Source organism: Macaca thibetana, chromosome 2 (assembly GCF_024542745.1).
Source record: "Macaca thibetana thibetana isolate TM-01 chromosome 2, ASM2454274v1, whole genome shotgun sequence".
Classification (NCBI taxonomy): domain Eukaryota; kingdom Metazoa; phylum Chordata; class Mammalia; order Primates; family Cercopithecidae; genus Macaca; species Macaca thibetana.
This window is the reverse complement of record NC_065579.1, coordinates 146,862,888-146,877,368: the sequence shown is the minus strand read 5'-3', so window position 1 is coordinate 146,877,368 and position 14,481 is coordinate 146,862,888. Positions and strand designations below refer to the sequence as shown.

The 14,481-nt window shown below is 38.7% G+C and overlaps 1 protein-coding gene across 3 annotated transcripts in view; it reads left to right on the top strand.

Moving 5' to 3' along the window:
* The first annotated feature begins 375 nt into the window (after window positions 1-375).
* Window positions 376-14,481, top strand: part of KBTBD12 (kelch repeat and BTB domain containing 12) — a 77,600-nt gene continuing 63,494 nt past the window's right edge. The window contains exons 1-3 of one of the 3 annotated variants that reach the window (XM_050781677.1): window positions 376-508; window positions 7,442-8,623; window positions 12,378-12,648. In XM_050781677.1, coding sequence (XP_050637634.1) covers window positions 7,554-8,623; window positions 12,378-12,648 — 1,341 coding nt within the window. In that variant the 5' untranslated portion in view covers window positions 376-508; window positions 7,442-7,553. Of the gene's footprint in view, window positions 509-561; window positions 832-4,478; window positions 4,872-7,441; window positions 8,624-12,377; window positions 12,649-14,481 lie in introns of those variants that run through there. The other 2 variants (XM_050781678.1, XM_050781679.1) reach the window with 2 other exon arrangements.

Sequence of the window (14,481 nt, the reverse complement as noted above, 5' to 3'; positions counted from 1 at the left end):
GATTTCCAAACCCTCTTTAAACACTTGTCCCGGTCCCCTCCCCGCAGGCCTTCAGTAGTTCTGGCACGCGGGCCAGCGCGGGAACACCCTGCGCAGGCGCACAGCGTTCCGCAGGGGGCTGCTCAGTAGGGTCTGGGACGCGCGTGGGGAGACCCTGTGCATGCATAAAGCCAACACTGGGGCTGTAGTCGCCATCTGGAACCAGCGCGGGAATAGGTGCGCAGGCGCAAAAGTGTCTGGCTGGGCAGCGGCGGCGTGGTCTCCGGCCACCTCCAAGCCGAGGGCAGCACCTGTCGCCTCGGAGGCGCTGCCAGCCCCCTCCCTGCTCCTCCGCAGGGCGCGGGACCTCTATTTATATCGTTCAGCCGGCACAGCCCCATATTGGGCAGTGGCGTCAGTCAGGCCCGCTGGCCGCCCTGCCATCCGGTAGCGTCCAGGCCAGGTCGTGGCCCATCGCGGGGCCCCTGTGGAGCGAGTGGGGACGCGCCCCGAACCAGGCAGCACCTTCGTAAGTAGGGGTAACGTCCCAGGGAACGCGGCCCCAGTCACAAGTCCTGCCTCAGCTCCGGGCGAGGCTGAACCAGGGCTCCGGCTTGGGGCCACCGGCACTTGCAGCCTCTTCTCTAAGTGACTTTCCTCGTGGGCCGGCGCCTGGCGTCAGGTCGGGCTCAGCAGGAGCTTCCCCTCCAGGCCATCTCCGCCCGGCCAGGGGTCTCCGCCCTTCCCCTTCGGGTTGTTCAGGCTCGTAGTCTTCATAGTAGTATCATCCTCTGAATTACCTGACCAATGTGTTACTGTGCCTTCCCTCACTAGACTGTAAGCACAACAAAGGTAGGGGCACTTCTCTGTTCCTGTTTGTCTTCCCGGAACCTAGGATAGTGCCGGGCACTTAGAAGGGTTCGTTTAAGTTTAGTAAATGCTGAATGTATCCCTGAGCAACTCTCTTAACTTTAAAGCCAGGAGAATAATTGCCCTACATTTTCCCCCAAATGCTTCTTAAAAGGAACTAATGAGCTATAATGCAGATTAAAGCACTTTGAAAAGTATAAAAACACTGTGAGAATGCAAAACAGTGTGAACTCAGCAAAGAAAAGAAAAGTAGTCTTATTTGTCTTTATCATCCATGTGCCTGGCTGTTACTGGATGCCCGGTGTGTAGGATGGGTTGTTATGAAATGAATCAGGTCTTTTTCCCCGCTAGTGAGAAACACAGAGTACATTTAGGGTGGTGCGTGTGTTCTGAGCCATTTCCTACCAGCCTCTCCAAGTGTAGGATTTGAGCAAGATGGTGTTGCTGAAACAAAATAGGGTGTGGAGACGTAATCGTATAAACTGGGAGTCACAAACTTAAATGGCTGTAGGATAATGTAAATGGACAGGAAAGAGAAAAGCAACAGCGTAAGAATTACAAATAATGACCGTCACTCAGGTCTCAAAGGGGATAATGGGGCCCAGTAGATGTGCCAACTGAGAGGTGGCAGCTGGGTACTCAGGTCCTGCACATTGTTGCCGCTTGGGAATTAAGTACTCAGTGTTGCCATAGCTTTCATTTTTTTCAGTAGATGCTGGAATATTTCAGCTTAGCATGTTGACAACTAATTTACCAAAAACAAAACAAAACAAAACGCAAAAACAAAAAAAAACTGAGCAGCCAATTTGTAATCTCAGGCATAAGTGAAGCCAATACATGGCTTCAGTTGTTCCTTAAGAATGGGGCCAAATCCCAGAAAGCAGATGATGACTGGGAATTAATTTTGAGGGTGCAAGTGAAAAGTGGGTGTCATAGTGCAAGCTGTAAGCAAGGGAGTCACTTCACTTCACGATTCTGAATGATTTATTTGACTGGGACAAGAGGATAGCAACTTGAAGCATTAAGCATTGATGAGTAGGAAAAAACACAGAACTGTTTTTCCGCTGCTGTCACACAACAATCAACACAGAAAATGTCTGTGACCTCTGCTAACCAAGAGGTATGTGGGGATTTCTCCCCAACAGCAAGCAATCACTTAGTTCTGCAGCAGACACCAGCTGGGTGTCCTCTAACTCAGCGCCATTCTGACACCATCTACCTGGAGACAGCGTCAGATCCCACAGGTTAAGGGCTCAGTCCCACAGGGCCACCACTGTCTTCAGGCACTAGTCCCAGCATCCAGAGCTTCTGACTGACCCACCTCAAGTTGGGGTTCCTTCTTTGGGTTTCATTTGCTAGGGCAGCTCACAGAATTCAGAAGAACGCTTAAGTTTTCCAGTTTACTATAAAGGATATTAACATGGATACAGATGAAGAGATATATAGGATGAGATATGGGGGAAGGGGTTCAGCCAGGGGCACCACTCTTCAGGAACCCACCACATGTTCAGCTATCCTGGAAGCTCTCCAAACCCTGTCCTTTTGGAGTTTTTATCAAGGCTTCATTACATAGGCATGCTTGATTGGTGATCAACTTAACTTTCTGCCCCTCTTCCTGGAGGTCAGGTGATGGAACTGAAAGTCCCAGTGCTCTAATCCTGCCTTATTCTTTCTGGTGACCAGCTCCTATCCTGAAGCTCTAGAGGCTGCCAGTCCTCAGTCAACTCATTAGTGTACAGAAAGGTATTTATCACTTTGGAGATTCCAAGGATTTTAGGAGTTGTATGTCAGGAAAAGGTCAAACACCAAATAAATATTTTATAGTATCACAATACATTTTATATGTAGAAAAAAATCTTGAATATAATGTTTTATTAACATGTATAAAACCTAGAAAAAAAAAGGTTATCATTAACTTGTAATTTAGCACTAAACAACGCATTAGTTTAATTGAACAAACCATATTGAGCAACTCCTGTGTGCCAGGTGTCATCACAGACAAGAATACAGAAGTGGCCAGGTATGGTGGCTCAAGCATATAATCCTAGCACTTTGGGAGGCCAAGTCAGGAGGATTGCTTGAGGCCAGGAGTTTGAGATGAACCTGGGCAACACAGTAAGACCCTGTCTCTACAAAAAAAAAAAAAAAAAAAAAGTGTAGTGGTGCATGTAGTGGTGCAGCTACAGAGGAGGCTGAGGTCCCAGCCTGGGCAACAGAGCAAGACCCTGTCTCTAAAATAAATAAGTAACCATTTTAAAGAATACAGAAGTGATGCAGACAAATCCCTTACCCGCAGTGTGCCCATCATAGACAGGAGAGGCAAGCATCTGCAAAAGTGAATGGCAATAGCAGTGCAGCAACCACAGCATATACACAACACAGGCAAAGGGATGTGTCAGTGAGGAAGTGATATCTGAGCTGAATTTTGAAGACCCGGTTATATTTTTTCAGGTGGATGGGGGAGATATTTCTGACACAGGTTTACACGTGTAAAGACAGAACAGCATGTTAAAGGCCCATATGCATTAGAACTGTAGTAGTTTGGTACTACTCAAAGATTGAAAAATATAAGGAAGGAAAGTCAGGAGATGAGGCAGGAAAGGTTGGGAAGTGCCAGAATGCCTGAATGAGGGGTAGTGTTGGTGAAAATCAGCCTGGGATGTTTTTTTAATATGGGGTAGTAACTTTATACATGGTGGTAGCCAATGTACAAAAGGGTCCCACCCTTAAAAATGGTTTTGTTTTAAACATTGAAACTGGGACATCATTTTCTGACATCATAATGTTGATGTTCCTTGGTTTGCCAACCAAAGTCTGTTGGAAGTTTTAAACAGACTGTGGAATTTAGCCCTGTCCAAATCATTTCTCTTGTCTTCAGTTTTTCCTCCATAAAAATCAAGGGTTTCATGTTGATCAACTCTATCATGATTATAAGCTACTCACCATACTGAACTTTTTTTTTCGAGACAGAGTCTTGCTCTGTTGCCCAGGCTGGAGTGCAGTGGCGCGATCTCGGCTCACTGCAACCTCCGCCTCCCAGGTTCAAGCGATTCTCCTGCCTCAGCCTCCTGAGTAGCTGGGACTACAGGCGCACGCCCTACGCCCAGCTAGTTTTTGTATTTATAGTAGAGACGGGGTTTCACCATGTTGGTCAGGCTGGTCTCGAACTCCTGACCTCGTGATCCACTCACCTCAGCCTCCCAAAGTGTATACTGAACATTTTTATGGGAAAAAATACATGCCAGTTTAGGAATGCAGTAACTTCTTTTCCACTGAAGGAGGATTAGGAATTGTATTTGCCCTTCTCTCTCATGCAGGCTGATGCCAGGGATATTGAGGTGGAGGGAGGGCTATAACCACAGTTTTCAAAGCAGTCCTCATTCAGACTGGATAAGGAGATCATAATTTTTTGTTTTTTCCAATCACTCATAAATTGGGCTACCTACACCTTGACACATTAAAAAGAAAATTCATGATGTATCTATTATCTCTCTCATTCATATATATACATATATATATATGTAAATCTGATAATGCACACATGGTTTACATGGTTTACAACATTTAGGTTTTTCAAAAGCTGTAAGTGACTCTAATGCAGTTTTAAAATTTTTTTAACTTATACAATATTTAAGATATACAAAGAGGCATTAAGAATAATAAAGTATGTCTTGGATACCCACCAAACAGCTGCATAAATTAAACATTTATACAGTTGAAACTCCTTGTCATCCTTCCCTGCTTGCATCCTTCTTTTTCTGCAACTCCTGAAGGGAAACACTGTCTTGAAATTGGGGTTTATAATTACCCTTCATGTTTTTATATTCCACTGCAGTTGTACAGATCCTTAAAGAATTTATAATTCCAAACTTACAGAAAAGTTCCAAGAATGGTAGAAAAAACTCCTATAGGACCTATGCCAGATTCACCAAATACTCATACTTACTTTGTCGGAATCGATCATCAGTATTCACTCTACTAGAATATTTAATATTGTTTTGCATATTAGAAACACATCAATGGTAAGTGGCATGTATATTCTACAGTCCTTTTCACACATTATTATGTTTGTGAGATACAGCCATGTTGACACATGTAGATCTAGTTCATTTTTTTTTTTTTTTGCTGTACTGTAGTGAATATACTACAATCTGATCTCCTATTAATGAATGTTTAAGTTATTTCCAAATTTTTGCTATTTCAAACTGTGCTGCTGTGAATTTAAACTAGTGAAACTTCAGCAGAGCATGGATAGTTTCCTAGAAAAGAAGGTATAGTCATATATCAACCATTATTTAGAGAAAGTAGCAACTTAAGCAGTAAAAATAATATACTAAAGATAATGTAAAGATTATAAAATTAAGCACTGTCAAACATTCGTGGCTTAAAGAAATTGACATTTTTGTACCACACTAACATTTACAGTGGTCCATTTCTCAAAACGAAATATAGTGGACAGGAGTATAACTGCTTTTTGGACTTGCAAAGTAATTAGAGTTTATTCTTGTGATTTATATGCATCTTTGCTACTCCATTTTCTCTATTACTATGGGTACTATTATTATGAATGCACCAGTTCAGTCTTCTATAAATTGAAGCAGTGAGTAACTTCCCATTTATATCACCGAGAACATTTATACAGTTTTGTTTTGCTGATGAAAGGAGAATGTACTCTGCCCTCATTACAAGGGAAAGTTACTGTCAGCTCTCTTCACTTAGGAGCTGTGTCTGTACCCAAGCAAGTTTTACCAAGCAAGTTTTACCAAGAAAATTGTATATTGTACATGCATGGCCTTACTTAATTCTCCCAAATATTCTTATGGAATTCTCAAAACGAACTTCAGATGAGAAAACTAGAACATAAAGAGGCAAAGGAACGTGTTCATATTGCTAGATAATGGAGTAAGGATTCAAACCCACGCCTCGGTCACCCAAGCCAGAATCTGTGTTCCTAACCTTTGAGTTTACTATGCTATATCACTGGAAACTAACAATAATGTCCATTTATTGATCATTTGGATGCCAAAGACTAACTTAGCTACTTTATTTATGTACATTATTCCCATTTTAAGATGAAGAAGCCAAGGTTGAGGCTAAACTGGGATCCAAACCAGGGCTCTCTCACTTTAAAGCCCCCATGTGCCATGCCAGTGTCTTCTGTGTACCTTATATGTACAAGAAACAGTGCTGAGAATGTTTTTTGAGGTGTAGTGGCAAATATCACTGCCCAGGTATTTTTCTGGATTTCCATCAGTAAATTCATTTGGTCTGTAAACCCCTAACAATTAGAGTAACTTTCAGGAGTTGTATAAATTGCAGTTGGAAGGAAGGGATACAACAAATATATATAGGCCAGTTATTTCCATTTTAAAATAAATTGTTTTTTGTGATTGTTGTCAAAACCAATGTTTTTGAGACAGAGAAACTGCATCCAAGCAAAATATTTATTCAAGAAGTTGATTTATGTTTGGGAATCTGGGGATATCCAGATGTTCTTTTTAAAATGGATATTTCACTTCTCAAAACTCTTCTGCTGGGTTTAAGCAGAGAAGTAGAGAATAGTCACCCCAAAAGGATATTATCTTACTCGTAATCTAGAAATGTATTAACTCTTGACTTTTCCCATCAATGTTATTCTTGCTGCTTGCAACTTACAGCCAAGTTAGAACTGGAAAAGGTGGTAGAGACTTCAGATCCTCTTCTAACATTAAGGTTTCTGACTCTAGGAATGTCCTTCTTTAAAACAAAAGCTAATTTAAATCAACTTCCTTGAAACATCCCATTTCCATGTATCCAGGGAAAGTGAAGATGAGACAGCTAGCTTTAAAAAACAGACCAGTGCTTGTTAAGGTGAAGAGAGATTCAGTCTCTGCCACTATGAACTGGGGAAATAATAAAAGCTGAGCAAGGAGGGAGGATAGAGAAATCATATGATTTTAGGCAGCTGAGGGTGATTTAGTTGTGTGTTTTAAATATTGTGATTTTCAGATCAGCTGACATTTGCCTTCCAAAGCCCAGTAGATATGATCTCTGTGTTATCTACTGCTTTGAATTACATGCCCCACATTAAAGTTTGAGCAGAATTTTAGTGGACTTTTTTTTCCATTTTTCCTCTTCTGGGGTATATTGTACAAGGTCCCAGTCATGAATTTATGGACTGACCATTATAACAGTTGGGTGTGTTTTTTGGAGGGGATGCATATAACCTTTGGGGTGATTTTGCATCTCCTCGGAGAGAATATTAACTGATGCCCCTATATCTTCTGCCTGCAGGTCAACTGCATTTGGTAACTGGAAATGGAATTGCAAATGTGCCCAGTTTATCACTTCTCTTTCCATACATGTTGGGAGGGAAGTCTTTGCAGTCCTAGAAAAATCTCTGCCACCGATTAGGAGAATTTGTGACAGCAGTTAATTTGTTACTGTTTACATAATCAAAATTAATATTTTCAGATACAAAAGTAGTTGTCTTAAACTGCTCTGCTTGGAGTGAATAATACTTGTTTATAAATACTTTTTAGAACTAACGCTGCATATCTAAATTATAGATAATTTTTTCTTAGAAGAAAACTGCCTTTTTTCTTTCCCTTAGAAATGTTTCCTGACATCTCTGTAGCTTCGTGAGTAATCAGACATGCAAATAGCCCCTCAGGAATCAAGCTACACTTAAAGAAGACTTAGTTGGAAACTTTGGAGAGTAGATCATGGAGTGCAAGATTGAGGGAAAAGAAAAATACCAACATAGCTTGAATTTACTGAACAAAATTAAGAACATGAAAGAATTAGCAGAAATGATTGACGTGGTACTCATAGCAGAAGGAGAGAAATTTCCTTGCCACAGACTGGTCCTGGCTGCCTTTAGCCCTTATTTCAAAGCTATGTTCACCTGTGGACTACTTGAATGTAATCAAAGGGAAGTCGTACTTTATGACATCACAGCAGAAAGTGTGTTGGTGTTATTAAATTACATGTACAGTGCAGCCTTGGAGATCAATAATGCCAATGTACAGACTGTAGCTATGGCTGCCTATTTTATGCAGATGGAAGAAGTCTTCAGTGTGTGTCAAAAATATATGATGGCCCACATGGATGCCTCCAACTGTTTAGGTATCTATTATTTTGCAAAGCAGATTGGAGCTGAAGATTTATCTGATCAATCGAAGAAATATTTATATCAGCACTTTGCCGAGGTCAGCTTACATGAAGAAATACTAGAAATTGAAGTGCACCAATTTTTGACACTTATTAAATCAGATGATCTTAACATATCCAGAGAAGAGAGCATTCTGGACTTAGTTCTGAGATGGATAAATCATAACAAAGAATTGCGTGCAGAGCATCTTGTTGAGCTTTTGAAGCAAGTCAGATTGGAACTTGTAAATCCTTCTTTTTTAAGACAAGCCCTAAGAAGGAACACAATGCTTCTGTGTGATGCAGATTGCGTTGACATAATTCAAAATGCATTCAAAGCCATCAAGACACCCCAACAGCACTCTCTAAATCTGCGCTATGGCATGGAGACTACCAGTCTTCTGCTTTGCATTGGCAACAATTCTTCAGGAATCAGATCAAGACATAGGAGCTATGGGGATGCCAGTTTTTGTTATGATCCTGTATCACGGAAAACCTATTTCATCTCATCTCCCAAGTATGGAGAGGGTTTAGGAACTGTGTGTACTGGTGTTGTCATGGAAAATAATACTATAATTGTGGCTGGAGAAGCAAGTGCCTCTAAACTCTCTAGACAAAAGAACAAGAATGTTGAAATTTATAGGTTTGTATCTAGCAGCAAATTTGCTTAATTATGTTGTTTTGATACTAGCAGCAGTAGAAGAAAGAACTGCAAAAAGTCATCACATCTTAAATTATTTGTAGTCAAAATTACCATATACATCTCCCATAAGGAATAGTATACAGAACATGCTTTTGCGTGTCTGTGTGTGTATACATTTATATATATATATAATCTATGACTCTAAATATAAATATAGTATATATAAAAATTTATAAATATATCATGTATATTATATAAAAATATAAATGTAGCACATATAACTTTCATAACTAAATCACCAACACTTTAAAATTATTTTTTCTGTTCCTTTAATTGTTAACATATAGTTGAATTTGCATAAGTTAAATGTGTTTGTTATGATCCCATTTTAGTTTTCACTCTTAGCTTTATTTATCCATAATAGGGTTTAATATACTGCTTTGTTTTTAAAGATCCTAATATAACAAGAAGGAAAGTTTATTAACACAGACTCCTTTGAATGTATTTTTTAGTTCATAGTTTAGAGTAATTAGTAATTTTTTCCTTAACCATAAATTACTAATAATCTGTCAGCTTTCATTCTGCATCCTTAATTTGTGGATTTTGCTTAAATCTCCAACATTGTAAAATGTTTGTAGCCAAAGAATGCTTTAATCCTACAATTGTAGTAAGAGGAAAGAATGCCTGCTAAGAAGTAGCATATCATCTAGGTTTTGCTTATGAGAACACATACATTTATTTACTATTTATTCAGCCAGTATTAAATGAGTATTTGGCAATTAAATGTAAGTGAGAAAGCTAGAAATATGCACATGGAATATATTCTAGATAGTAAAACTTCCCCCCAATATTTTTCTCCTCTCAGTTCTCTTTTACCAGGGTTTGTTCAGACTTTTCAGTCAGAAAGTAATTCTTAGCAGTGACGATGGAACAAAAGAGGGAATGAAGAGGTCTACTATTTTTCTGTCATCTCCTAGCATTACATTATCTGTCTCAAGTCATAGACCTGTCCCTTTTCCACATTCATACTTTGAAGACATGTCTAATCTCCCCTAGTAGGAGAGAGAATGCAGAGTCCTGGCTGAGTGACCTAGACCCATGCCCATGGTGACCAAGCATGTCCCTGAGCCACAGGAGCAGCCTTCTTCAGAATTATCAGGGAGAGACTACCGAGCCAGGAGAGCAGATCCCCACAGGAAGAGGAAGCCTTGGCTTCCCGACGTGGTTCTCACGGGTCCATGCCACCCGTTTTACACTTGCTCCTGGTTGGGTGCCCTTCTTTCCACCTTAGAACCTCTTGACCCCGTACTTCAGGTTCTTTACATTGTTTTTTTTCTTCCTCCTCAAGATAGTCTACAATTCTGCCATCACATCTTATTTTTAATAAACCTCCAACCCTGTCAAAGTGTCTTTCAGTTTTGGGCCTCAGACATCTTTCCTTTTAACTTGTTGAAAGCCCATTTCCGGCCGGGCGCGGTGGCGGGCGCCTGTAGTCCCAGCTACTCGGGAAGCTGAGGCAGGAGAATGGCGTAAACCCGGGAGGCGGAGCTTGCAGTGAGCTGAGATCCGGCCACTGCACTCCAGCCTGGGCTACAGAGTGAGACTCCGTCTCAAAAAAAAAAAAAAAGAAAGCCCATTTCCCTTTCCAACAGCAAATGTCTAACTATACCCCATGTTTTCCTTCCTATTTATCTTGAACTCAACGAGGTTCTCACCACCAACTGTTTCCTCCACATTGGTCAGAGTTAAAGTTATTAGTTACTCCCATCATTTCCTCCAATAATGAAATTGTCAGAAGCATTGCTTTAGGCTTAAATGAGACTTCCAGCTGATGTTCTGTGTAGTTAAAATCTCCTAGCATTACTGGAGGTCACTGTAGTGCCAGTTTTGTGATATGCATAAGAAATTTATCATCCTGTGCTACATCCCTGTTATATTATTTGTGTATCTTATTCTTTTTATCTTCGTCCAGATGTGCTTCAGCTTGCCTCTACTCATAGATTTCCATGCAGATATATTTCTCCTTGACTTAAAAGAGGAAGTAGATTAGTCCTCTGGAAGATTATTTCTTTGTAAAAAAGATGTACCTTTCCATCTCCTTCACTTATCTCCATTTGCCTTTAAACTATCAATCTCTATTAGCAATGAAGGCCTTTGTCGCTATTGTTTTCTTTTTTATGTCATATCCACTTAATAGTAAATTTTAGAGTTTTATCTGAGCATTTTCTCTCCCTGTTTTCAGTTCTAAATGTGAAAACAAAAATCAGATTAGGAAGTCACCCAGCAAACATCTACTTCCTAACCTTTACAGGATGTACTTCATTCCTAGCCTATTTTCTTAAACTATGTCTCAGAAAACCCAAACCCATTTTTTAAAGTTCATTTATATATTCATTCAGTTGGCTTTACTTTGGCAGCCCGCACATATATTACAGATACCTATTCCTCCTTTCTCTTCTAAAATTCAAACAATTAAAAATAGTGATGAAAATATCGCCTGTGATTCCAGAGACTTTGGTTCTCCGCCTAGAATTACATAGAAGACAGCCATCATAAGGTTTGATAAATGTCTGCATTCAGCTGTGACAAGCCAGACATACCCTCTTAGAAAGGAGCATGCCTTCTAACTTCCCTGTCAAGCCTCAAGTAAAGATGTCTCTTTGGGAAAGAACGTTAAGAGTTGGCCTGGACAACTGGGAAAAATTCCTATCATAGAATTAACTGGCAGGTGTTAAATGCAAAATAAGTAGTCTATACTTAAAAATTGTACTCTGTATAAAACACACATAAGTTCCTAATTTGTGTGTGTGTAATTTTGAATTCCAGATATACTTTCTAGATTTTCTGGGACATTTACTTTCACATATTTTATCCCTCTGTCCCCATGAAGTACTTTTGTCCTTCTCAGACTGTGTATCTTCAATCATGATTGGAGATAAAGATTTACCATTATCATGATGCAACACAAAGGATAGCTACAAACTCATCTACCCAGTGACCATACAATGCCCCATCACACACATAATCAGTTAATGTGTTGGATTCTGGAAGGCATTGAGAGACCATATATACTATTGTCCATAGCTCTTAAGACTCTTCTTAGAGTGATACTCTGGAAGAAATTACTGAAATTGCCACATCTAGTAGATTAAAATAGATGTTAAGTGCCCAGCAGACATCTACAGGTAGGTTTTTATACAGTGCTCTTAACCCAATTGTAAGCCAGCTGGAACTACAACAGTTCTTAAAATTCTACATATTCTAAATCATCCTGAGAGAAATGTATGAATTGAGATGTTTTTAGATTATCTGCCCTAAAACTGTGATTTCTTTAATGTTCGTGTTAAAGTGATATTTCTTGTCCACAGAATAAGGCATTCTTGTATTTTTGCTTACTTTTATGGTAAAATTAGAAATGATTTGCCAAAAAACTTACTATTCATTCTTGATTTTCTTTCCCAGAATTATAAAATGAAGGCTACTCCTGGATAGTCTATACTTTTTCTCTATATTTTTCCTAAAACTCTTCAGGTATATGTGGTTAATTATTTTAAAGCACATTATATTTTGTTCATCATTCCTTTAAAAAAAAAAAAAAAAAAACCTGTATCACTTTCTTGTATTAATGTTTTTTGTCCTCCAATTGGAAGAATCATATCTCATTATTTTTGGTCAGATAATAAATAAGTGTATTTCTTGGGTAAATTGCTTTCATGTTACCTCTAATCCTGGATACTCTTTCTCTCTTTTGCAGGTATCATGATAGAGGAAACCAGTTTTGGGAAAAGTTATGCACAGCTGAATTTCGAGAACTCTATGCTCTGGGCAGTATTCATAATGACCTTTATGTTATAGGAGGACAGATGAAAATTAAAAACCAGTATCTTATTACAAACTGTGTGGATAAGTACTCTGTAGAACACGACAACTGGAAAAGGGTGTCTCCCCTTCCACTGCAATTGGCATGTCATGCTGTAGTGACATTGAATAATAAGCTTTATGTGATTGGAGGCTGGACCCCTCAGGTTAAGAAATTTCCTGTATACATAATTGGCATGGCAATACCGAGTCTGGCTGCTATGTTAAAAAATTGTTGTAGTTGTTGAATACTAAAAGAGTGTGACTTACATTTTGGTAAAGTGCTTTCTGTTTTATAGAATATAACTCAAGGTTTTAAAGTGTTAAAGCAATTTAGGAGAATAGATTTTTAAAGTGTGTTTTCATAGACGTGACTTGATTCAGTATTCATGCTGTGCTCTTCATAATCCTCCCATTCTTGCTAATTATGAAAAATATTTGTGCTGAGGGATTATCTGTAGGGAGCGTCTAACTAGGGGTAAGAGAAGCTGGATCCTCATCCAGTTCTGTGTGTCTAATAGCTTTGTGACTTGAGGCAAGTAACTCATAGGCCTTTTCCATATTTAAAATTCTTACCCTAAGTGAGACACCAAAATACCGATCTGTGATGGCACAATCATTTCTATGAAAGCATATTGTGATTGTAACACTTGATATTTTTATTGGGCATCAGCAGGCAGAGAACCCAGAATGCTGTTTCTGTTGAAGTCCAGTGAAGTGATGGCAAACCAGAATGAAAAGTCAGGGGTGTGTGGCCATAGTGGCCTTCTCCCTCCCTGCTGGATGTCCTCTCCTGGTGCCTTGGCGCACTCTTCTTAGGACCACTTCAGCTGCCTCATGCCCTGACCAACCAGACTTTCTAATAAAAATTAATCTCACTAGCTCATTGGTCATCCTCATAGCATACAGTAAATTTATTTTTGCCTGTATTATTTTTTGTTTCTCCAAATTTGCTTCAGGATAAAACTGATGCTATTTGCATTCATTTCAGAAGCTTGGGATTTGCCATTTATTTATAGTATATCATACCTGTTTTGTAAACTTAAACCTCACATTTAACACATTTAATTTTTTCTGCTATATGTCAGAAAGTAGTACAGATTTCATCACAGCTAGCAGGAGAAACCTGACAGATTATTTGTAATTAAACTTTTTCAAAATTATCCATTTACATAGTTAATTTTGCATGCATAAGCTCCAAAAACAACTTAGAAGCTTTTCTTTGCATTTCTTTCACTAAAATAGAGATTAAATACTTAAATTAGAAGGAAAATTAAAACCATAAAGTCAACGATTGTTAATTTATAAAGTTTCTGAACAGATAACATGAACATTTACCTCATAGAGGAAAGGCTTTGCTACCCAATTGAGTACTTGTATAACAATTGCAAGATCACACAGGGTTGTGCGTGTGTCATGGTGAGCATAACTCTTGGTATATTTAAAGTAGTTAACTAAAATTAATTGCATAAGCTTTCGTAAGTATGCCAGTTATTTCTTTGAACACTTGTATCACCCAAAAAAATGACACTCATGAATCCTTAGCTTGAAGTCATATAAAGTTCCACATACATGTATACAAAAGACATCATTTCACCTAACATTTATGAATAGGAAAAGCCACTTCTGTGTAAGAGTAAAATTGTTTAATTTGTACCTTCTCTAGTCATTAAAAAATATAAAATAAGTGTGTTAAAATAACTGCAAATAATTTAGATTAGTCCATAAGTCTTGAAAATTGAATTCACATCATTCCTATATAGGCCATAATTATGGTGTAAAAATAATTATGAAGACACTAAAATGTTTTGGCAACTTTGTTTCATATGGATTAGAAAAATAAAAGAAAATGCCTTCTATATTATTAAAATTAGTTTCTCACAAATATTAAAATCAACAACTATGAAGTTTGGTAAAATAGAATTACACTTTAAATACTATTCAAGAGAGCTTGGTTTTTTTGTTTTTTGTTTTTTTTTTTAGGCTTTGCAGTTGCTTCT